We start from the raw sequence: 25000 nt of genomic DNA on the forward strand, positions 1-25000 counted from the left end.
AAGTTAAATGTAGAAGTACCGGTATATATGGAAAATGTTTAAAAATCTTCTTTTCGAGAACTACAATGCATCAATTTGTCAGATAACTACGTCAGCACCCTCAAATAGTGTAGATTCGAAATTATAAAAGCCGTGATCTCAATCTAATACTGGGGCCCCAAGAGGTGTTCAAAGTTTAGCATAGAAATATAGAGGGAAAATGTTGAAAAATCTTTTTCTAGGGAACTATAATGCTTCAGCTTGTGAGATAACTAGGCAAGCATCCTTAAATAATGTAGATTCCAAATAATTAAAACTTTAGCACTGGACTAATACTGTGGCCCCAAGAGGGGTTCAAAGTTTAACATAAAAAGATATATTCAAAATGTTTTTAAAAAGTTTTTCTCGAGAACTATAATGCTACAGTTTGTGAGATTACTATGCAAGGATCCTCAAATTGTGTAAACTCTAATGTAGTGGAACCAAGAGTTATCTTTCTTGTGTTCTGTACAGTCTGAGAGTTATTCCTCTTGAAGTGGAACTCTGCTATGTTCAGTTTTTCAGGTTGTGTACGTGCGGTCCCACTGCAGTGCTTCACATTTTCATTCCTATGTTACTATTTATGTTGTTCAAGCCAACCATAAACCTCGGATCATAACTGGGTCCCGAGAAAGGGGTTCAATGTTTAAAATAGAAAAAGCATATGCTACGAAATGTAATGTTACAAGGAACTGCTGTTCAGGTGGGCGATGTGGCCCATGGGCCTCTTGTTATTTGATAACACCTGCAGAATGATATCATGATTAAGAATATCGGACCAATCATTTATTAGGTACAAAATGTGGTCTTTATACATTGAATACCTTAATTTGACTGCTCCGCGTCATCCTATATCAGTGTGGAGTTATCATATTTCATCAGCTGACTATTGGAGGAGAATTTGTTTGCCCAACCATCACACGGTGTAGTACCTAAACGGCTGCTATCAGTAAAAAACAGCGTTCGGTGTTTCTATTCGAAAATTGAACGGTTGCTAGTTGAAAAAAGCATGCACGAAACGCATGGATCAAGCCACAAAATTGACGAAAAATGTACCCAAACCATGTAAGTGTTTGAATAATCCGTGTGCACGGAACATGTAAGGTATTATTATAATATTTTATAAATGTAGTTTGGAAAATAGTCCTATGAATAACCAGAAATAGAGAAATTTCCTAGGTCGGTGACGAACTAAAAGGCTGTTACAACCAAGTTTTAAGCTGATATTTTCATCTACAAATCATAGTTTGTTTGTTCTATATTATGAAAAAAAGCATTTATCTATTCTGATTCATTAAGTTATACAAAATAAACAAGAAAGTATATTTTGATCGAAACAATTTGACATCAAATGATTTTTTAAAGTAACGGTTGCTATTTGAAATACTGATATGTTCGCACCGGCTATAAACTGAATACGATGCACCGGCTACTATATGAAACTTAAATTTCTTTTCCAGCTAGAAAAAGAAAATCAAACTTATGGCTGCACAAGCCTAAAAAATCGAAAACACATCACACAGAATGTGAAGCATCAAGTGCTTCAACGATTTCAACTCCACCAATTCGCGTTCAACCATGCAGCTCTAATCTACGAAATGCACCCTTAAAAGCCATGATTCCACAGTAACCTATGACATATTAAGTCTGTCCAAAGTTACTGTTTCTTTCACCTTTGAGCCATATTTTTTTTTACAAAATACACATAAAGAGAATAAGAAAATATAAAATCAATTAAAAGAAAAATATTGAATATTTGTTTATGGAGGGTATCCCTTTTTTACCGGGAGATTTTCACAGGAATAAAAACAGATTTCTAATGGAGATTTGTAATTGGAAAATCTGATATCTTTTTCCCATTCGGAAGAGTCTCAGAACACCTTAACATGATTTTCTATTGATATCATATGGGTATCAGAGTTCAAAATTCACTGTATATACCGGTATACATCTCAAAAAATGCAAGTTAGAATTTCCAAATTGCAAAGTTAAAATTTTTGTTACTCGCAAAAATTTATGATGTACTACTGTATACAGGGAAGTATTCTCCCGTTTTATTTTCGTCCCTTTCGCCTCTTTTGTCAGCGGGCAAGTACTGCGCAAACATTAACTAACCTCATGCGGAACGATATTATTTTCATGAAATGTAAAAAATTGATAAAGGATGAAATGTGTACATTTATAGGTAGGTCTTACAGGTAAACAGTCTCAACTTCTCGGGCACTGCTAGCTCACATCACGACGGATAGTAAAACATAATGTATTTAAATCAAATTCTATAAAAATAAATAAAAAGGGGGGGGGGTGTCATGAACGACTATGTAATACATTCCACAGGTGCATGATGACGGGAACCCACCCCCCCCCCCCCCCCCCACCCACAACAACATTCACCCCACATTCCCCAGTTATTTTTTCATCATTTATTTTTTTTTAATTATATGTTGATGTATTGTATGCTACACTAAAAATTCAAAATTAACGCGAAACAAGCTATATATAAAAAATATACCAGTGGTACCGGTATATATTTTTTTATACATAGCTTATTTCGCATTAATTGTGTTTTTTTTACTAGTGCAGCATACATCAACTTATAATTAAAAAAATAATTGATGAAAAAATAACTCGGGAATTTGGAGGGGGGGATTATGGGGGGGGGGGGTCGCGTCCCCAAGCACCTGTGATACATTCGAGGTGGTTTCGAGCTCTGTTGGAAAGGTCGGAGAGTTGCGAAAGTCGTATTTTTAAACGGTTACTATAGAATAACATATTTCAACTGTATGATTCAATGCATATATAATACATGGATGTTATTTCATTGAGGTTAGAAAGTGCACATTTCCAATAGAAACCGGTGTCGTTGTCTAATAGTAGCCGTAACATACGGCTTATCGAGTAAAATCGTCATAGTTTTTATACAAACATAGAAAATGGATAATTCTTGCAATCAAACTATTCTGTGTACAAATATTGAGAAATCAGCCGCTTCAATTTTTAAAAAAAAACTTTGATTTTGGCGCAATCATGTCCAAAAACTTAATTCGACTGCACATGTGCCCAAATCAACGACAGTTATTCACGAAGTTTTAAGTCAATTCTTCATCTTGTATGTAGGTAGCTGGATATTTTAGTGTTGAAATGTGTGTTACGTTCCGTAAGGGTTGTCAAGTTTGCAGGTTAATTAAAATCTTCGAGAAAATGAGCATTTTGTTCAATCTGAAAAGAAAAATACTTACTGTGTCGGACATCTTTTTCAGCTAGTAACCGTATAATTTTCGAATAGAAACAGCGAACGTCGTCTTTTTACGGATAGCAACCGTTTAGGTACTACACCGTGCATCAGCTTAAATGTGATCTAGGCTTTACTCTTAATCTATAGCCAATACATGCATCTTCAGAGTAAACAGATTTGTCGATTGATCAGAGGTTTTAAATGTTAGTCAAGCTAGAAGCCTAATTAGGGCCCCGCAAGGATTTGCGGGTGCCCTATAGTAATCACTCTGTCCGTCCGTCCTTCTGTCCGTCCGTCTGTCACTCTTCCATCCACAAATTTTCTGTTTTTTTCTAATAACTTTTTTTATGGTTGCCCAATCAAGTTCAAATTTGGTATGGTAGTTCAGTAGGCAGAAATACATATTTTGATGCTAAGTTTGGTTCTCTATGTCTTCTGGTTTGGAGCTGGGGTGGTGGGGTAGATTCCTTATCTATGCATAAGAATGAATGGGCAAAGAGAGATAACTGCTGAGAATGTTACCATTGTATACTAGGAAGGCTGTGCAATATTTGTCCTTTGGGATTAATTAACCTTCCACAGGAAGGAAATCCTAAGCTTTATCTTTATCTGTCACATTGAGATTTAATTACTGCACTGCCTGTGTCTGCAAATGAACTTTGTTTTGAAGTTAAGGTCAATTTTGAATGATGTGTAGTATTGTGTAGGATTTAAAATATAATATTCATACTTTATTTTGGTTAAAATACCGTACACAATGATTTATGATAATTTTATTGAATTCTAAAATCAAGATATATATTAAGATATCCTTTTTCACTATTTTATTTTTTAATTATAATTTATTTTATTTTTTTCTGCCTAGCTTAATGCTGTTAATTTTAACAGGTAATCAGATAATAACCCCATTCTGTCATTTCTGAAAAAACAAATCTTATTGTAAATTTAGAACAAAAGGATGAGAGAGCAGAACAATTAACCCCCTGGAATTAATTATCTTGCCTGCTGCAGAAAATTTAGAGGCTTATCTTTATCTGTCATATGAAGATTAATGAACACCTTTGTCTGCAACTGATGTTTGTTTTGAAGTTGAGGTCAACCCTGGGTGATACAATGTATTTGCATTCACTGAAGGCTTGCATTTTATAAAACACCTGTTTAAATCTTTTTTAAATACACATTTAATTTAGTTTTTTTTATAAGACATGAGGTTATCTCTGTTTTATGCAGATACAAGGTTACTATTTAGAGTTTTTGGACATTCAGGAATTATCTTGAAATTTTAAAAATACAGTTGTTACTTATTATTTTCATATTTATTTTTTTTAATGTAATCAAATTAAACTCTCATTCCATGAGCTGCACCCTTATATTTTTACCCCTCAGTTTAACACTTTAATTGTTGGATGAAAATCATATCCAACTACAAATCATGAGATCCTATATATTGCAGTTCTTTACATCTTATGCCGGGCATTTATTTTTCATCATTGTTAATATAAAGAGGATGGAATTCAAAGTTTTTTTTCGCTTCTGTATATTAATTGTCATAGCGGGGCCCTTCCTGACTGGTCAGTTTTCTAGTTCTGTAAGAAATTGGTCTTTCTGAGCATACAGATAAATATTATATTGGCAAACTTACATGTTTGATGAAAGTAAAAATAATCAGCGAAAAATGATTCTGCTTTTACAGCAATGGTCACAGTGATTTTAGTTGATTTATTATTTTAAAAAATATAAGCTACACGTAAAATTTTTTGAAGTTTGACAGAGAAAGTTTCAATGATACACTGATATAATTTGTTGATGTTTGACAGAGAAAGTTCCATTGATACACTGATATAATTTGTTGATGTTTGACAGTGGCGGGTCCGGTAGAGGCTGACCCAGAGTATCAGCTGATTGTGGAGGCGAACAACATCACCGTAGAGATCGACAATGAAATAAGTGAGACACTGTTTGTTATTGTGTAAAACAAATCTTCAATTTTGCAGACATGGTCTGACATTTAAATTTCTATCTTTGTTTTTATAGATGTGATTCACAAGTTTACAAGAGATCACTACTCCAAGAGGTTCCCTGAGCTGGAATCACTCGTTCCCACACCACTAGAGTACATTAGGACTGTACAGGTAAAAGGTTCTCTTCATTTCTATTGTGCACATTTCTTCTTGCTGACTAAGTGTAAATTTATCCCTGGTGATAATATTGCCAATTATACTTCATTTAATCATACATTAAAAGGGTGTGTATATTGATAGGAACTTGGCAACAACATCCTGGAGAACTCCAAGAGCAATGAAGTGTTACAGGAGATCTTGACCCCAGCTACCATAATGGTGGTCAGTGTCACAGCTTCCACTACACAGGGGTAAGTACCTCAGACATCCCCCACCCACCCACACACACCATAATGGTGGTCAGTGTCACAGCGTCCACTACACAGGGGTAAGTACCTCAGACATCCCCCACCCACCCACACACACCATAATGGTGGTCAATGTCACAGCGTCCACTACACAGGGGTAAGTACCTCAGACATCCCCCACCCACCCACACACACCATAATGGTGGTCAGTGTCACAGCGTCCACTACACAGGGGTAAGTACCTCAGACATCCCCCACCCACCCACACACACCATAATGGTGGTCAGTGTCACATCGTCCACTACACAGGGGTAAGTACCTCAGACATCCCCCACCCACACACACACACCATAATGGTGGTCAGTGTCACAGCGTCCACTACACAGGGGTAAGTACCTCAGACATCCCCCACCCACCCACACACACCATAATGGTGGTCAGTGTCACAGCGTCCACTACACAGGAGTAAGTACCTCAGACATCCCCCACCCACCCACATACACCATAATGGTGGTCAATGTCACAGCGTCCACTACACAGGAGTAAGTACCTCAGACATCCCCCACCCACCCACACACACCATAATGGTGGTCAATGTCACAGCGTCCACTACACAGGAGTAAGTACCTCAGACATCCCCCACCCACACACACACACCATAATGGTGGTCAATGTCACAGTATCCACTACACAGGGGTAAGTACCTCAGACATCCCCCACCCACACACACACACCATAATGGTGGTCAGTGTCACAGCGTCCACTACACAGGGGTAAGTACCTTAGACATCCCCCACCCACACACACACACCATAACGGTGGTCAGTGTCACAGGGTCCACTACACAAGGGTAAGTACCTCAGACATCCCCCACCCACACACACACACCATAATGGTGGTCAATGTCACAGTATCCACTACACAGGGGTAAGTACCTCAGACATCCCCCACCCACACACACACACCATAATGGTGGTCAGTGTCACAGCGTCCACTACACAGGGGTAAGTACCTTAGACATCCCCCACCCACACACACACACCATAACGGTGGTCAGTGTCACAGGGTCCACTACACAAGGGTAAGTACCTCAGACATCCCCCACCCACACACACACACCATAATGGTGGTCAATGTCACAGCGTCCACTACACAGGGGTAAGTACCTCAGACATCCCCCACCCACACACACCATAACGGTGGTCAATGTCACAGCATCCACTACACAAGGGTAAGTACCTCAGACATCCCCCACCCACACACACCATAATGGTGGTCAATGTCACAGCGTCCACTACACAGGGGTAAGTACCTCAGACATCCCCCACCCACCCACACACACCATAACGGTGGTCAGTGTCACAGCGTCCACTACACAGGGGTAAGTACCTCAGACATCCCCCACCCACACACACACACCATAATGGTGGTCAGTGTCACAGCGTCCACTACACAGGGGTAAGTAACTCAGACATCCCCCACCCACCCACACACACCATAATGGTGGTCAATGTCACAGCGTCCACTACACAGGGGTAAGTACCTCAGACATCCCCCACCCACCTACATGGGCACAAACACTATTATGGTGGTCAGTGAGATACATATGTTTTATGTAGTTTATAAACAAAAATAAGGAGCTCATTTGGGGCAAAAATTATGTTTTAAATTAAGGGTGTTTCGTTTCCATGACCCAAACTTATTTTTAAATATTTTTCATTTAGCGTCAGCCTGTTTAAATACGGTAACCGTAAAACATCATCATTTACATGACAGGAATTGAAATAGTCCTCAGAGACAGTTCTTGTATTGTGAATTTGTTTTTCTGATAGAAATTAGACAAGATCTGCTGTGTTGAAAACTTTCTTCATCTTGTAGGTCAGAGCTGACCCCCGAGGAACTGGCTGTCGTTAACGAAGCATGTAAAATGGTAAGCCTTAAGTTTCTGTAAAAATTAAGTCATGTGTATGTTGAAGGTAGTCTGTGTAAAACTGAGGTTAATTAAACAATTTGATCGATCATTAAAATTACATACAAATTCAATAGACTGAATGAAGTGACGAGTATATTCTGTTTATGTGGATTATTGTTTGTTTGTTTGTTACAGGCCGTCGACCTGACGGAGTGCAAGGCTAAGATCTTTGAGTACGTAGAGTCTCGTATGTCCTTCATCGCCCCCAATCTGTCCATCATCGTGGGAGCCTCCATAGCTGCAAAACTCATGGGTCAGTCACTACATACAGCAAAACTACTTGTGTTGTTCATAAAATACTTATAAGTGGCCATAAACTTGGGTCATTCTTCACACAGAACAAAACAACTTGTATTGATAATTTGCAGTATTCTTGGATCTATAGAGTGAAACAATTCATCATTGATAACATTTGGAATGGAACGATTCATGGCTGGTTGTTAATTTACCAGCATAATCTACAGTATATCAGCCATAGTATTGTTGAATTTAACACATAAATATTTCATACATGTAATAACTATTTTAAAAACTGCTGATGATTTGACTAATTCATCTGTACTCTATAACATTGTTCTATATATACAAATGTATGTAATATTGTTAGGAACTGCTGGGGGCCTGACAAATTTATCCAAAATGCCGGCCTGTAACGTTCAAATACTTGGTGCACAGAAAAGAACCTTGTCTGGATTTTCAACAGCCGCCATTCTCCCCCACACAGGGCACGTGTATTACAGTGAAATCGCCCAGAAAACTCCGCCGGTAACTTCCTTAATATTTTCTAAGAATTTACAGTTGACACTTGCTTATGTTTTATTTATCGCAAACATAGAAAGTATTTACAGGGCTTACTTTGTGTTCATTATTTGTCAGATGTTGTTACAATTTTATCTTTTCAGCCTCTTCAAACACTACAGTATTAATTTTAACCAAATTCTATATGTAGCTAGTAATGATTAAGTAGGACAGTTACTGGACCTGGTTTTCTTGTTAATGCAGTAATAAAAAAAATCATGTTTTATGATCAGGACCTGAGGAAGAAAGCGGCCCGTCTAGTGGCTGCCAAGTGTACACTGGCTGCCCGGGTGGACAGCTTCCACGAGAGCGTGGACGGAGCCATCGGTGACAGCCTAAGGGCAGAGATCGAGCAGAAACTTGACAAGCTTCAGGAACCACCCCCCGTCAAAACGGTCAAACCACTGCCAGCCCCTATTGAGCAGTCCCGGAAAAAACGAGGAGGAAGAAGGTAGGTTATAGGGATAAAATAGAAACGGTGAGGGTACATGTAGGTTCTAGGGATAAACAATGGAGCAATCAATGAAACAACTAGAAAAGGTGAAGGTACATGTAGGTTCTAGGGATAAACAATGGAGCAATCAATGGAACAACTAGAAAAGGTGAAGGTACATGAAGGTTCTAGTGATAAACAATGGAGCAATCAATTAAACAACTAGAAAAGGTGAAGGTTCATGTAGGTTCTAGTGATGTATAAAGAGTAGTCCAGGAAAAATGTTTGAACGTAGTTTGTAGTGAAATAGAAGTCAGCCTTTATAGATCTGTACAGGAAAAATCGAGGATGGTGAGAACGGGCTCTTATGATTTAGAAGGCAAGTTACAGAAGGCTTATCAACGATTTGATAATAAATGGATTCTGTGTTCATTAATCTAATTAATCTTCTCTTTTAATTTTTAAGGGCAAGAAAAATGAAAGAAAGATTAGGATTAACAGAAGTTAGAAAAGCGGCCAACAGAATGAACTTTGGAGAGGTAAAATAAACACATTAAGCATTACATCAGATGCATTTAAGTTAAATTAATGAAGATTTGATGGCCCTATCTATAAATGTTTAAATATAGTTGCTATTTAATTTTTGTGTTGATATATTGCATTCAGAGATAAATAATTAAGTTTAAAAGAGATTTATGACATATTGCCCATTAATCACATTTTATCTTTAGCGAAATGGTAATAAAAGAAGATATGTACTAATTATTTTGTAAGCAGAAATAATTGCAGGTCAAAATCTGATATTGAGTTTAAGCCAACGTAGTATCACTTCAAACCAGGGTTGATGTTTACAGATTGAGGAAGATGCTTATCAAGATGATCTGGGATTTTCTCTCGGAGCTTTAGGCAAATCGCGGTCTGGAAAAATCCGTGGGCCAGTGGTGGACTCCAAAACCAAGGCCCGAATCTCTAAGACTCTACAGGTAAGGTGTGCTAGTTAAAGCCAATACAAGAAGAAACCATGGAGGTCTACATGTACACATATATATACTTGTGTCAGTACTGTATATGTACACTTGTATCACAGAATGATTCAGTAGTACTGTATACTTGTGTCACAGAATGATTCAGTAGTATCGTATACTTGTGTCAGTACTGTACATGTACACATATATCACAGAATGATTCAGTAGTATCGTATACTTGTGTCAGTACTGTACATGTACACATATGTCACAGAATGATTCAGTAGTACTGTATACTTGTGTCAGTACTGTACATGTACACATATGTCACAGAATGATTCAGTAGTATCGTATACTTGTGTCAGTACTGTACATATACACATATGTCACAGAATGATTCAGTAGTACTGTATACATGTGTTAGAACTGTACATGTACACATATATCACAGAATGATTCAGTAGTACTGTATACTTGTGTCAGTACTGTACATGTACACTTGTATCACAGAATGATTCAGTAGTACTGTATACTTGTGTCACAGAATGATTCAGTAGTATCGTATACTTGTGTCAGTACTGTACATGTACACATATATCACAGAATGATTCAGTAGTATCGTATACTTGTGTCAGTACTGTACATGTACACATATGTCACAGAATGATTCAGTAGTACTGTATACTTGTGTCAGTACTGTACATGTACACATATGTCACAGAATGATTCAGTAGTATCGTATACTTGTGTCAGTACTGTACATATACACATATGTCACAGAATGATTCAGTAGTACTGTATACATGTGTTAGTACTGTACATGTACACATATATCACAGAATGATTCAGTAGTACTGTATACTTGTGTTAGTACTGTACATGTACACATATGTCACAGAATGATTCAGTAGTACCGTATACTTGTGTCAGTACTGTACATGTACACATATATCACAGAATGATTCAGTAGTACTGTATACTTGTGTTAGTACTGTACATGTACACATATGTCACAGAATGATTCAGTAGTACCGTATACTTGTGTCAGTACTGTACATGTACACATATGTCACAGAATGATTCAGTAGTACCATACTTGTGTCAAAACTGTATAAACAGAATTTTTGTGGTAATCTACATGTAACTTGGTTTGTCTTGAAAGTTAGCCATTTGAAAATGTACCATAATGATTTTCCCAGGGATTCAATTTTTTTTTATTAATATTGATAAATATTATAAATGTTTAGCAAAACAAACAATATTTGATCCGTTTTTGCCTACTTTTACCATGTACTGTTACAGTGATTTGTTCATTACCGCCGTGAATATTGTTTTTGTTCTCCTGTCAACCAAGTTTTATACGCAACTTTTTACTTTCACAAATTAACAGTGTTAAAGTGGTTTACAGAAACATTGTTTTTATTATGAGAAAATAGCAAAGCAAATTGCATTTACATACAGTGTTCTCAAAGAAAAAAAAGAGCTTCTTGAAAAATTTGAAATATTAGTACATGTACTGTGTTTGTTTTTTTCTTTATTGTACATGTACCATAAGAGAGAGTAAGGTCATTTATAAAATGCTTGTGATTTAATTTTGTTTACAGCATAGTTACAATGACATTTATTAGATATGATTGTAATTTCTGATATCCATTTTGTTAAGGCTAAAGTTCAGAAGCAGAACAATGTTTGGGGAGGAAGTACAACAGTGAAACGACAGATTGCTGGAACAGCGTCCAGTGTGGCATTTACACCCCTACAGGTATGTATAATAGAACAGTCCCCAGTGTGGCATTTACAACCCTACAGGTATGTATAATAGAACAGTCCCCAGTGTGGCATTTACAACCCTACAGGTATGTATAATAGAACAGTCCCCAGTGTGGCAATTACACCCCTACAGGTATGTATAATAGAACAGTCCCCAGTGTGGCATTTACACCCCTACAGGTATGTATAATAGAACAGTCCCCAGTGTGGCATTTACACCCCTACAGGTATGTATAATAGAACAGTCCCCAGTGTGGCATTTACACCCCTACAGGTATGTATAATAGAGTGTGGCATTTACACCCCTACCGGTATGTATAATAGAACAGTCTCCAGTGTGGCATTTACACCCCTACAGGTATGTATAATAGAACAGTCTCCAGTGTGGCATTTACACCCCTACTGGTATGTACAGGTGTCCCAGAATATCTGATACCATTTGAAATGCATGTAAATTAATTATTGCGTGGCCAAAACTGTAAAATAGTTTAATTTTTCCCCATAAAAAAGTTTAGGAGAAAAATGTGCTTCTCATTGAATTATGATGTCACAAAATTGTATCATATTTCTTTGGTTGAATTGAATAAATGAATTGGACAACAGAGCAGGTGTCTTCCATTTTAAAACTGTATTTTAAACACAGACGCCAGATATAGGTGTATGAATTACTAGTATTGAATAAGATTAGCCTATTGAAAAACAACCCAGCAGGCAACAGATTCTCTAAATAGTGAGAAGATTTAAGAAGATGAGATTGGTACAGAGTAATTTTACTCATCCAATAGACGTCATTGATAAAAAAGTTATGTCATTTTGACACACTCTCTTTTTTGTTGTTTTTTTTTTAAACAATGCTTAATTTGTCAAAAAGTTATGAATGTTTGTAAAATTTGTTGAGTGAAAATTTACATCATATACATTTACGAAAATGACTTTGGTTTTCTGTTAATTAAATTAATCAAAAGTTATTCCAAGAGAAAATGCTATCAGATATTATGGGACACCCTGTATAATAGAACAGTCTCCACTGCTTATGTTCTACTATGTGGAGATGGTACATGTATATTCACAAATATATCTTATTTGACAGGGACTTGAGATCGTGAACCCCCAGGCCGCGGAACGTAAAGTACAAGCCGCCAATGCCAAGTACTTTTCCAGTACATCTGGGTTCCACAAAATCAAGAAGGGAGACACGTGACGGTGGCAGTGCCATTTTCTGGTTGGCTTACTGTGTGTGTGTCAGTAGAAAGCCTTGATGTATATCTTTCTACGTTTTTGATTATTTCAGCGAGATCAAATCTATATGTTACCGGTATGTTTATGGAATACCTGACATGGTTTTACAAAACTGTTGATCATTGTGATGTAATTGTCTCATGTCGTCTTATGATATTGTTTTATATAATCCAAACTGAAATATGTGGAATAAAGTCATTACAATGTACGTCTTGTATTGTCAAGTAATTTTATTACCGTCCTCTAAGTCTTCATTACAAGGCTTTTTAACAAAGTGAAAATAATTCACCATTCATAGGATGTACACTTCCTTTGTGATTGGTAGTAAAATAAATTGGTAAAGTAAAATTAGTTAAATGCAATATTCTCTATTATCAATTTATTTTCAATTTCAATTTGTTCACTTTTTTCTGTTTGTTTAATTTGTGATTTGATGTGGTACATTAATACGAAAGACCAATAGGGCCACATAAAAAAAAATATTTTTATCTCGTAATAACGAGAAAAGATCTTGTTATTACGAGTTAGTTATCTCGTAATTACGAGAAAAGATCTCGTTATTACGAGTTAATTATCTTGTTATTACGAGATAATTATCTCGTAATTACAAGAAAAGATCTCGTAATAACGAGTTAATTATCTCGTAATTACGAGAAAAAATCTCGTAATAACGAGTTAATTATCTCGTTTTTACAAGAAAAGATCTTTTTAAAATGGTGCATTTCATTGTTCTTTTCTCTTTTTAGCTCACCTGAGCCAAAGGCTCAAGTGAGCTTTTCTGATCACAATTTGTCCGTTGTCTGTCGTTGTCGTCGTTGTCGTTGTCGTCGTTGTTAACTTTTCACATTTTCATCTTCTTCTCAAGAACCACTGGACAGATTTCAACCAAATTTGGCACAAAGCACCACTAGGTGAAGGGGATTCAAGTTTGTTCAAATGAAGTGCCACGCCCTTTTTAAAGGGGAGATAATTGAGAATTATTAAAAAATTGTTGGTATTTTTCAAAAATCTTCTTCTCAAAAACTATCAGGCCAGAAAAGCTCAAATTAAAATGGGAGCATCCTCAGGTAGTGTAGATTCAAGTTTGTTCAAATCATGGTTTCCGGGGGTAGGGTGGGGCCACAATTGGGGGATCAAGTTGTACATAGGAATATATGGAGAAAATCTTTAAAAATCTTCTTCTCAAAAACTATTAGGCCAGAAAAGCTCAAATTTAAATGGAAGCATCCTCAGGAAGTGTAGATTCAAAATTGTTCAAATCATGGTTCCCGGGGGTAGGGTGGGGCCACAATTGGGGGATCAAGTTTTACATAGGAATATATAGAGAAAATCTTTAAGAATCTTCTTCTCAAAAACTATTAGGCCAGAAAAGCTCAAATTAAATTGGAAGCATGCTCAGGAAGTGTAGATTTAAGTTTGTTCAAATCATGGTCCCCGGGGGTAGGATGGGGCCACAATTGGGGGATCAAGTTTTACATAGGAATATATAGAGAAAATCTTAAAAAAATCTTCTTCTCAAAAACTATAAGGCCAGGAAAGCTCAACTTTGATTGGAAGCATCCTCAGGTAGTGTAGATTTAAGTCTGTTCAAATCATTATCCCCGGGGGTAGGGTGGGGCCACAATTAGGGGGTCAAGTTTTACATAGGAATATATAGAGTAAATCTTTAGAAATCTTATTCTCAAAATATTATAAGCCAGATAAGCTCAAATTAAAATGGAAGCATCCTCAGGTAGTGTAGATTCACGTTTCTTCAAATCATAGTCCCCGGGGGTAGGGTGGGGCCACAATTGGGGGATCAATTTTTACATAAGAGTATATAGAGAAAATCTTTTAAAAAATTTCTTTTAATAACTATTTGGCCAAGAAAACTCAAATTGGCGTGTAACCATCCTCAGATAATGTAGATTCAAGTTTGTTCAAATCATGGTCCCTGGGGGTAGAGAGGGGCCACAACTGGGGTACATTTTTATATATAGAGAAAATCTATAAAAGTCTTCTTCTCAAAAGTATTAGGCCAGAAAAGCCCAAATTTGAGTGGAGGCATCCCAGATCATATAGATTCAAGTTTTTTAAATAATAGTCCAGGGGTAGGGTGAGGCCACAATGGGGGATGAAATTTTACTTAGGAATATATAGAGATATTCTTTCAAAATCTTCTTTTTAAAGACTATTTGGCCAGAAAAGCTTAAACTTGTGTAGAGGCATCCTCTGGTAGTGTAAATTTAAGTTTGCAAAATCACAGTCCCTAGTGGTAGGGCGGGACCGTGATGGCGGTTTGAATTTTTACATAGGAATATATAGAGAAAATCTTTAAAAATATTCTGGGAAAGTTTTTGGTCCAAAACTCAGAACTTAGTGTGAAGGCACAGGTTATGAGATTAAAGGTAGATTTAAGTTTGATGAAACCATGATTCCCTAGAGAATAGTGGGGCCACGAAATTGGGGGGGGGGGGGGGTATATAGGAATAGAGAAAAATCTTAGAAGTACAACAACAAAAGGGGCTTGGTATTTACCAAAAAATAAGAGGTGGATAAAAATTGGCAGATTTTCAATTTTTTTTAACAAGATCTACTGTACTCAGTTGTCAAGATATTTTGATACTGTAATGCTAATTTGATCAGAATTAAGGCAATTGTTGCTCAGGTGAGCGATGTGGCCCCTGGGCCTCTTGTTATAAATTGTATGAGCTACTGCAATGTCTATTATTATACGCATCCTTAGCATAAGCATTGTTTAAAAGCCTACACAAAATTTGATATAAAATCAGGCCATGCAGTTTTAAAGAAATTTCAGAAGAAGTAGCAAAGCAGACTGATTAATGAATTCATTGAACTGTTTATTAATAACAAGGATACATGTAATTTGTTTTCAGACTCCAAAATGTTAATATACAAAATCAATTATTTTCAATATGCATGTAGGTTGTGTAGGAACATATAAAACACAATTCGGGTAAATCCTATATATTCATTATTGAAACTATATAGTCATTAAAATTGTGTTTTTACGACTATAGGTTTACCCGGTATTTACTTCGGAGTGGGATAATAATATATAAGTTAAAAACTCTTTCCACGTTTGCATATAAGATAAAATGTCAAATCCGATCATTTTATGTAGAAATTAATGAATAATGATCGTTGTTTTTAAAAATTTATCAAAATTAAATCAACGCTTCTGGAAAGAAAAAGATAGACTGAAAGGGTGATCCAGTCGACTAGATCTTTTCAGAAACGCAACATTTTATATAAATCTTTTCTCGTAATAACGAGATCTTTTCTCGTAATAACGAGATAATTAACTCGTAATAACGAGATCTTTTCTCATGATAACGAGAAAATTATCTCGTAATAACGAGATCTTTTCTCGTAATAACGAGATCTTTTCTCGTTATTACGAGATAATTAACTCGTAATAACGAGATCTTTTCTCGTAATTACGAGATAAAAATATTCTTTTATGTGGCCCTATTCGTCTTTCGTACATTAATGTTATAAAGCTAAAAACAAAAGTTACAAAAATTAAAATTAATGGTATTTACTTTGATTATAAAAGATACAAATACTTGTGGTATCTGCTCCTGTACTGTTCTTGATGCTTGACCAACGTGTAATGTTTTATACCACTACATTTTAAGGTCACCTTCGTGTCGGTTGACAATGGTTTTCTCGGGGTGTCAGTTTCAACTGTTATCCTTCCAAACAGGCACTATTAATTTTATTATACTAAATGTCTTTATTTTAGAGAAATTTTACTGCTTTTGTATAGAAATGACGTGAATTCTATGGTGAACCTTACGTGTATAATTTACGCGCATGTAACAATTCGTTGTGTTACCTGTTGCCAAGTGTGTTGCTAATGCTGAGGGTAATAGAACGGATTATCAACTGCGTCTCAACCAATCAGATTTCAGTATTTAACATAAAAGTATAATAATATATAAATAATGCCTGTTTGGGAGGGTAACGAGAAAAGCATTGTCAGCTGATGTGAAGCGGAATTTTTTTTCAAACAGGAACTAGGTATTTATTTTATTACACTGAATGTCTTCATTTGAGAGAAAATTTACTGCTTTTTCATTAAAATGACATGAATTCTACGGTGAACCGAACGCGCATAATTTATGCTTATGTAACAATTCGTTTTGTTATACTTTCATGTTAAATACTGAAATCTGATTGGTTAAGACGCAGTTAATAATATTTACTATTACCCTCAGCGTTAGCAACGCACTTGGCAACGGGTAACATTAAAAAATGTTACATGCGCGAAAATTATGCGCGTACGGTTCGCTGTAGAATTCACGTTATTCCTATATAAAAGCAGTAAAATTTTCTTAAAATTTTTAAAAAAGACATTCAGTATAACAAAATAAATAGTGCCTGTTTGGGAGGATAACAGTTGAAATTGACACCCCTCGAAAACCATTGTCAACCTCCGCTTCGCGTCGGTTGACAATGGTTTTCTCGGGGTGTCAATTTCAACTGTTACCCTCCCAAACAGGCACTATTTATATAGTGTTACCCAAGTGTGTTGCTAATGCTGAGGATAATAGAAGGGATTATCAACTGCGTCTAAAAAAAATCAGATTTCAGTATTCAACATGAAAGTATTATAATATTTGTTGTCATGCATCGTCCGTTCACAATTTGACATTTTAAACTTTTTGAAAACTACATGGCCAGTTGTTATCTTATTTGGTATGAAGCATCCCAAGGACAAGAGGAATCTATAAAATCTTAAATAAGAGTCAGAGTGGAAAATTGATTACCGGTATGTAAATATGTGTTGATTAAAAGTAAAAACATTCATACTTTATCTGTAGGGCATCAATATGAAGCTACACAGAGAGTTTGAAATCAATTCACCAAATCATAAGGAAAAAAGTCTGGAAAACAAAGGGGACAAAATGACTGACAAACCATATTAAATAAAGACTATATATACCTGTAGCCCCCCCCCCCCCCTTTCCTGCATGGCTTCACCAGTATGGGACTAATAAACGCAGGGTAACAGTCAGAGGAGTCTCTGAATTAGCGTTTTGACCCCAAAGTAAAGGTTAAAAATGCAAACATGAAACTTCCTGCCAGGTCCATCTACGGGATATGGCAATTGCAACTTCTCAGGCCTTTCCGGCAGGCTCGGAAAAACATCTCGAATATATTGACATTACCGGATGTTAGCATTTTATACAAAATGGAGTCGGTTTCCGTTAAAATAAATATCGGCTAGACAGCCTTATAAGTTGCCTCTGTGTTATATTTTAGGGTATATCATTTACTTTAATGATCGAAGTCTAGCTTACATCTTAACAGATCGTAAAAGTGTTGTATTTATATCAAGTTTCATAAAAAGGGGGGGGGGGGGGTTGTCATGGACGCCTAGGTAATACATCATTCGGCAAACCTCGGCCGATTCCGTAACCTACATCAAATGATGAGATACGAATCGGCCGAGGTGTGCCGAGTGGGTAATACATTCGAGGTGTTTTTCCGAGCCGGTCGGAAAGGCCCGAGAAGACGCGATTGCGGGAAATGGTACTGAGGTGACTGTCAAAGCCCGTGGGCCTCTTGTTAATTTGACCAAAATGTCTATTGCAGGATTTTTATTTGTAATAATGAGATTCGTTGTGCGAAAATTTTAAGTGTTTGTGCGAATAAACACTTCTTAGCCTCCATGAATTGTAATTTAAAGCGACAGATTTTCTTAAATGGTCGGGTTCGTTGTACGAAAGAAAAGCAAGACTGTCGTCTGAACTGAGCTGTGAGGAAGCCTTGCAAAGCTGAAATGTCGTCCTGTTGAACTTGTGAAGAAACTTGTGAATAACAAAAACATTTCATGGTAGAAGGAAACGTTGTCTTGACAACCAAACATTGAAAGCTGATCAGTATGGCAGTCTTTGAGTTTGCTGGGATTATTCATGGTGATTTTCACTCAGACAAAAACGCATGAACTGTATAACGTTAGGTTGCAAAACACAGTTTTATATATGTAACGTGTTATAAGGACGTTTTTCGATGAAGGACAAGCCCCAAAACCTATCTATATATCAATAGAAAGTTAAAATTGTGAATTTTGTAAATATTTAAGAATAATGCACATGTAACTTAATGCTAGAATTCATGCTAGAATTTATTTGGCGCTCAAAACATGAGGAAAATAGATAAAAGGATGCCTCTAAATGCAGTTCACCCATGCATTTTAGATTCCCCCTGAAAACATGAGAATGGAAATAAATCAGCCATTTTTATTTCTGTGCATTTTCAAGAGCATTTAGTCCTTATAGGCATCGTTTTATAGTATTTTCAGGGTACATTCGCCAGCTCTTTAAAGAGCTATATTACCTGGTAAAAAATTGATTGAATTCTGCACGCGTAAAATCCGGATGTTTTTGAAGTTACCTCCATTTATATTAGAGTCTCACAAAATTAATTTTTAATAAATTTTTCTACATACTTTTTGCATGTATTTTGAAAGATAAACCTTTAGCTGTAATTTTGCAAATGAGAATTTAAGAATTTAATTTTAATGTATACTGCATAAAAATAGCAGGAAAATCCCTACCTATCATATGCTCTTTCCAAGAGAAAATTTAATTAGTAACCCCCTGGATTTTATACGAAACAGTGTTTAGCTACCATATATAGTGTGATTATATACTCTCCTAGACAAATATCTCAATGTAATTATGGAAAAAATGTGTACACATATGTCACAGAATGATTCAGTAGTATTGTATACTTGTGTTAGTACTGTACATGTACACATATATCACAGAATGATTCAGTAGTATCGTATACTTGTGTCAGTTATTGTATACTTGTGTCAGTACTGTACATGTACACATATATCACAGAATGATTCAGTAGTATCGTATACTTGTGTCAGTACTGTACATGTACACATATATCACAGAATGATTCAGTAGTATTGTATACTTGTGTCAGTACTGTACATGTACACATATGTCACAGAAGGATTCAGTAGTACTGTATACTTGTGTCAGTACTGTACATGTACACATATGTCACAGAATGATTCAGTAGTATTGTATACTTGTGTCAGTACTGTACATGTACACATATGTCACAGAATGATTCAGTAGTACTGTATACTTGTGTCAGTACTGTACATGTACACATATATCACAGAATGATTCAGTAGTACCATACTTGTGTCAGTACTGTACATGTACACATATATCACAGAATGATTCAGTAGTACCATACTTGTGTCAGTACTGTACATGTACACATATAAGATAGACAAACCAGCTTTAAGAATATCTTTTTACTGGTATATTGAATCTATGTAAACAAAAACAGGGCTTGAGCCTTGTTTACATGACGAAGAGTTGTAAGCCCTGTAGGTTGCTTAAAACTCAACGACTGGCACCCAAATTTCATTTGAATTTTAGAAATTCATTCCTGAAGCATTGCAAATAATAAAAACAGAAAAATAAAATTTGTCCAAAATCGTGTAGAAAAAATTAATTGTTTTTAAACATTTAATTCATCGGGGTTGATTTAAGCATAGGTTTACTAAACTAAGTAAACTTATGTGTGTGCGCCAGTCAGGTCACAGATCACTGATTCGATTTTATATACATTGAAGGGATTACAACATATGTTTGATGTCTCACTCAGACTGACAGAATTCATAGTTTGCTCAATGAAATATTAAATGAATCAGTTAAGTATTACAGAAAACAGTACCGGTAGTTGATTTTATACGCATTAAAGAGATTAAAACATGTTTGATGTCACTGACAGAATATTTCGCTCATATAAGCAGTTATGACATTACCATGCAGTGCTAACTATAAAAAGTTTATTGAATTTTTGTACAGGTTTGTGCCCATTGAACAGTGGAAGGTCTTTTCTGTACCACCAGTGTCCATCATTTACTGTGACAGGTGTGATCCCAATCTAAAGACCCGCGAACAAGAAGAGAATTAAGCTGGTTTGATTTTAATCAAAAGTAAAAGCTACTAGAAGAATGAAATTAATCATTATAAATTTTGTACTATAATGTGCAATTGAAAATAGTGGAATGTAGATTTAATTTATTTCCTTTGTATAGATACTTTAAATGGAAGACTTTAAACTAAAGTGGATTTTGTATAGACAAGTATAAGGACCAGAAAGTAGAAATGGATCTAACTGTTTATGATTTAAATCACATTTATGATCTAACTGTTTAATTTGTCAAGCATAAATTTAAGCAAGTTCTATGGGTTTTCTTATTTTTATATAAAACCCATATTTTTACAGGAAGGAACATTAAATTTTGGTGATGCTGATCTCTTTTGATGGAGTCCATTAATTGATATCAACTGGATTTTAATTCAGGTGAGTCACATTTTCAAGTTTAAATCCTGAATGAGATTATATATACTTAATGCAAATATTGGTTGTAAGTTGGTTATCGCTGATTTAATTTTGTTTCAAGAACAATAATAAGATTTAGTTGACAAGTATTTTTATATTGCCGAGATCCTTTTTACATCAATATCATTAACATTTTAAAACTGTTTAGAAGGATCCACTGTTAAGAGAATTAATACAATATAGGGTTTATTGCTTCATTTCTGCTGGTAAATGAAAACATTCCTAATACGTTACATTTTTTAACAAGAATTAGGTATAAAGCCTCTTTAGGTAATGTTGATATATGTGGTTTTTTTTTCAACTGTTCACAGGACCAAAAGTGGGGTTCGGAATTCTTCAGTAGAATTTACATGGAAGAACCTTTTTAGGTGATTGAGTAATGAAGACTGTGGGCATTTTGTGTTGTTGCTCCCCGAAACCAATCTGCTTTTTCTGACCATCGGGCTCCAAGCTGTACCATTAATGGAGAATAGATTTAGGTAAAAAAATGTATTTTGGATTTTTTGCTTTACATAATTGATCGATTCATGAATTGCAAACAGTTTCCTATCTGTATATATTTTAAATATACAAACTTAAAGCAAAACTTGCATAAAATTATTTACATTACCGTATTTCACGGAATTTAGGTCGATACTTTTTTCCCCTGACATGTGGACCTCGCCCTATTCATCGCTTCGCCCAATTTATGTTTTTTTTTTTGATTGGAATTTTGCAAAAATTTATGCAACCCTCCAATAAAATCATGAGTGTTTACTGTAATACTGCTTGAATTTCTGTGTAAAAATCGTATGGATTTTAATCAATATACTGTAGTAATTTATCATTTAAACAAAATTAAATGTAAATAGATTTATTTCTTCTTACATTTCTTACTTAGATCACTGACTGAATCATTAAATGCTGTCATGCATTTTGATCGTGTGCTTACGATAAACAGGATATCGATTTCGCGCGGTAAAAGTAAAATGAGAACCGTACAAAGGGTAATTACGGGGGGAAATATCGTCGGGTAGAAATAAAAAAAAACAATTTGTTTTCATAATAGAATACATGAACAAGTCTTTTTCTGTATATTCAACATAAAACTTTCGATGAAATTTTAGCCAGGTGTCTCTGAAATCAGTCTGGGTAGCGCTGACTTTATTTATACACAGTTGAACTCTCGGCACGTGCTACTCATGCCTGCTGGCTTCAATAAGATCAGAGGTTGACTCGTGTGTATATACACAGTAAAAAGTCACATAGAGACACAGGGTGGCATGTGCTACCGTAGTCATGCCTCCAGGCTAGGTAACTATCCCCCGGTTAACACCAGTTTGTACACATGGCAGGGAAGTAATAAAAAACGATCTTAAATTAAAACCGGCCGTACTGAATTATTTGGTTTGAAAATTTTGACGCAATTTCAGACATTTTCTTACGATGTTTTCAAGAAATACATTTTATTTCCCTTTTGTTTAAAACTGTGAAATAAGATTAAAGGCTACTATATGATAACATTATTGGTTTAAACCATTTATTCATTAGAACTAGCGGTAATTTTTCGACCAATTCTTCGAAGTCAACCTATTTATACTTTTTTTTATTTTATGGCTAAAAACGGCCTCCTTCGCCCAATAAACCATATCGACCTAAATTCCGTGAAATACGGTAATTCTTCAAAAGATATCAAAAGTTATAGTTCAAACTTATGTCTATTCTCATTTTATGACCTTGAAGCCTGTTGTCCATTGACTCTGTGACAGTGTCTTGTCTCCTCCAGACCACTGCAGTCAATTTTAACCCAATCTAATTTAAACTGGACTTGATCCCTCCTCTATAATAAACAATACATGATCTACCTGTGCATGAATAAAAATTTTAAAAAATTGGCCCGTCACATTTAAGCTTCCAAATTCAAGTCTAAAGATAATTCAACAGCTTTCTCTTCCTTGAAGCCTTAAATGTTCAATGGTCAAATTACCTCAATTCTAAGGGCTTTTTTTAAATTGAATTGTAAATTTTTACATTTGCAAATAAGTTTCCTCAGATGAATGAATCTAAAAGCTTAAATTCTTAAATTCTGTGTGAAATTTTTAATGACATTGCAATGGTTACCGCATACGCTTATCGTTTGACGGTTGCATTATTATAAACATAAAAACAAATGGTTATGTAAAAAATTCTGAAGGATTTGCCTTTCTCAAAAGTAAATATAAGTAATAAACAGCAATATTAGAATGCTCATCGGGATATGAACTTGGTTCGTCACATGATCAAGCTTCGTTATTTTTCTGGAAATTTCAGCCTTTTTGATCTTAGAATTTTGGCCTCATGTTGAATAGAGTAATGAACAGTTTGTAAGCAAAATTAACTCCTATAAACCGCTGCATGGAAGTTAATGAATGTTAATAGGAATTTAGGACACAATGTGTAGATGTGCATATTACCAGGAAATTCTGCTTCCATTATTCTTCAGGAAATTTCATCCCTTTTGATCTTACAATTTTAAACCCATGTTGAATAGAGTAATGAAGTTTTTAAGCGCAACCTCTCTTAAACGGCTTCATAAAATTAAGTGAAACTTTGTAGGCATTTAGGACACAATATGCATATAACCGATTACTGATTCCTTTATTTTTCTTGAGATTAAGGCCCTTTTGAACTTAGAATTTTTGTAGTTGTTAAAGACAAAGGAATAAATGTGCATATTTGCAGGAAGTTTTTTGCAAGTTATGCCCTATTATATAAATAGTGTCTGTTTGGGAGGGTAACAGTTGAAATTGACACCCCGAGAAAACCATTGTCAACCGACGCAAAGCGGAGGTTGACAATGGTTTTCGAAGTGTCAATTTCAACTGTTATCCTCCCAAACAGACACTATTTATTTTGTTATACTGATTGTCTTAATTTTTAAGAAAGTTTTACTGCTTTTATATAGGAATAACGTGAATTCTACAGCGAACCCTACGCGCATAATTTTTGCGCATGTAACAATTTTTAATGTTACCCGTTGCTAAGTGCGTTGCTACGCTGAGGGTAATAGTACGGATTATTAACTGCGTCTTAACCAATCAGATTTCAGTATTTAACATGAAAGTATAACAATATATAAATAGTGCCTGATTGGGAGGGTAACAGTTGAAATTGACACCCCGAGAAAACCATTGTCAACCGACGCGAAGCGGAGGTTGACAATGGTTTTCGAGGGGTGTCAATTTCAACTGTTATCCTCCCAAACAGGCACTATTTATTTTGTTATACTGAATGTCTTTTTTAAAATTTTTAAGAAAATTTTACTGCTTTTATATAGGAATAACGTGAATTCTACAGCGAACCGTACGCGCATAATTTTCGCGCATGTAACATTTTTTAATGTTACCCGTTGTCAAGTGCGTTGCTAACGCTGAGGGTAATAGTAAATATTATTAACTGCGTCTTAACCAATCAGATTTAAGTATTTAACATGAAAGTATAACAATATATAAATAGTGCCTGTTTGGGAGGGTAACAGTTGAAATTGACACCCAGAGAAAACCATTGTCAACCGACGCAAAGCGGAGGTTGACAATGGTTTTCGAAGTGTCAATTTCAACTGTTATCCTCCCAAACAGGCACTATTTGTTTTGTTATACTGAATGTCTTAATTTTTAAGAAAATTTTACTGCTTTTATATAGGAATAACGTGAATTCTACAGCGAACCGTACGTGCATAATTTTCGCCCATGTAACAATATATAAATAGTGCCTGTTTGGGAGGGTAACAGTTGAAATTGACACCCCGAGAAAACCATTGTCAACCGACGCGAAGCGGAGGTTGACAATG

The 25000-nt window shown here is 35.6% G+C and overlaps 1 protein-coding gene and 1 long non-coding RNA gene across 5 annotated transcripts in view; both read left to right on the forward strand.

The window, feature by feature from the left end:
• LOC128167265 (U4/U6 small nuclear ribonucleoprotein Prp31-like) overlaps window positions 1-13006 on the forward strand; it is an 18237-nt gene extending 5231 nt beyond the window's left edge. The window contains exons 3-13 of the mRNA XM_052832872.1: window positions 5117-5200; window positions 5288-5385; window positions 5515-5624; window positions 7500-7551; window positions 7729-7846; window positions 8201-8358; window positions 8625-8842; window positions 9291-9363; window positions 9679-9807; window positions 11453-11551; window positions 12650-13006. Of these exons, the coding sequence (XP_052688832.1) occupies window positions 5117-5200; window positions 5288-5385; window positions 5515-5624; window positions 7500-7551; window positions 7729-7846; window positions 8201-8358; window positions 8625-8842; window positions 9291-9363; window positions 9679-9807; window positions 11453-11551; window positions 12650-12760 (1250 nt within the window). The 3' untranslated portion in view covers window positions 12761-13006. The remainder of the gene's footprint in view (window positions 1-5116; window positions 5201-5287; window positions 5386-5514; window positions 5625-7499; window positions 7552-7728; window positions 7847-8200; window positions 8359-8624; window positions 8843-9290; window positions 9364-9678; window positions 9808-11452; window positions 11552-12649) is intronic.
• A 5324-nt stretch (window positions 13007-18330) lies between these two features.
• LOC128165061 (uncharacterized) overlaps window positions 18331-25000 on the forward strand; it is a 16891-nt gene continuing 10221 nt past the window's right edge. Inside the window, exons 1-4 of one of the 4 annotated variants that reach the window (XR_008241018.1) lie at window positions 18331-18725; window positions 20652-20782; window positions 21076-21153; window positions 21504-21671. This is a non-coding gene — a long non-coding RNA (uncharacterized LOC128165061). The remainder of the gene's footprint in view (window positions 18726-20651; window positions 20783-21075; window positions 21154-21503; window positions 21672-25000) is intronic. The other 3 variants (XR_008241015.1, XR_008241016.1, XR_008241017.1) reach the window with 3 other exon arrangements.

Source organism: Crassostrea angulata, chromosome 10 (genome assembly GCF_025612915.1).
Source record: "Crassostrea angulata isolate pt1a10 chromosome 10, ASM2561291v2, whole genome shotgun sequence".
Classification (NCBI taxonomy): domain Eukaryota; kingdom Metazoa; phylum Mollusca; class Bivalvia; order Ostreida; family Ostreidae; genus Magallana; species Magallana angulata.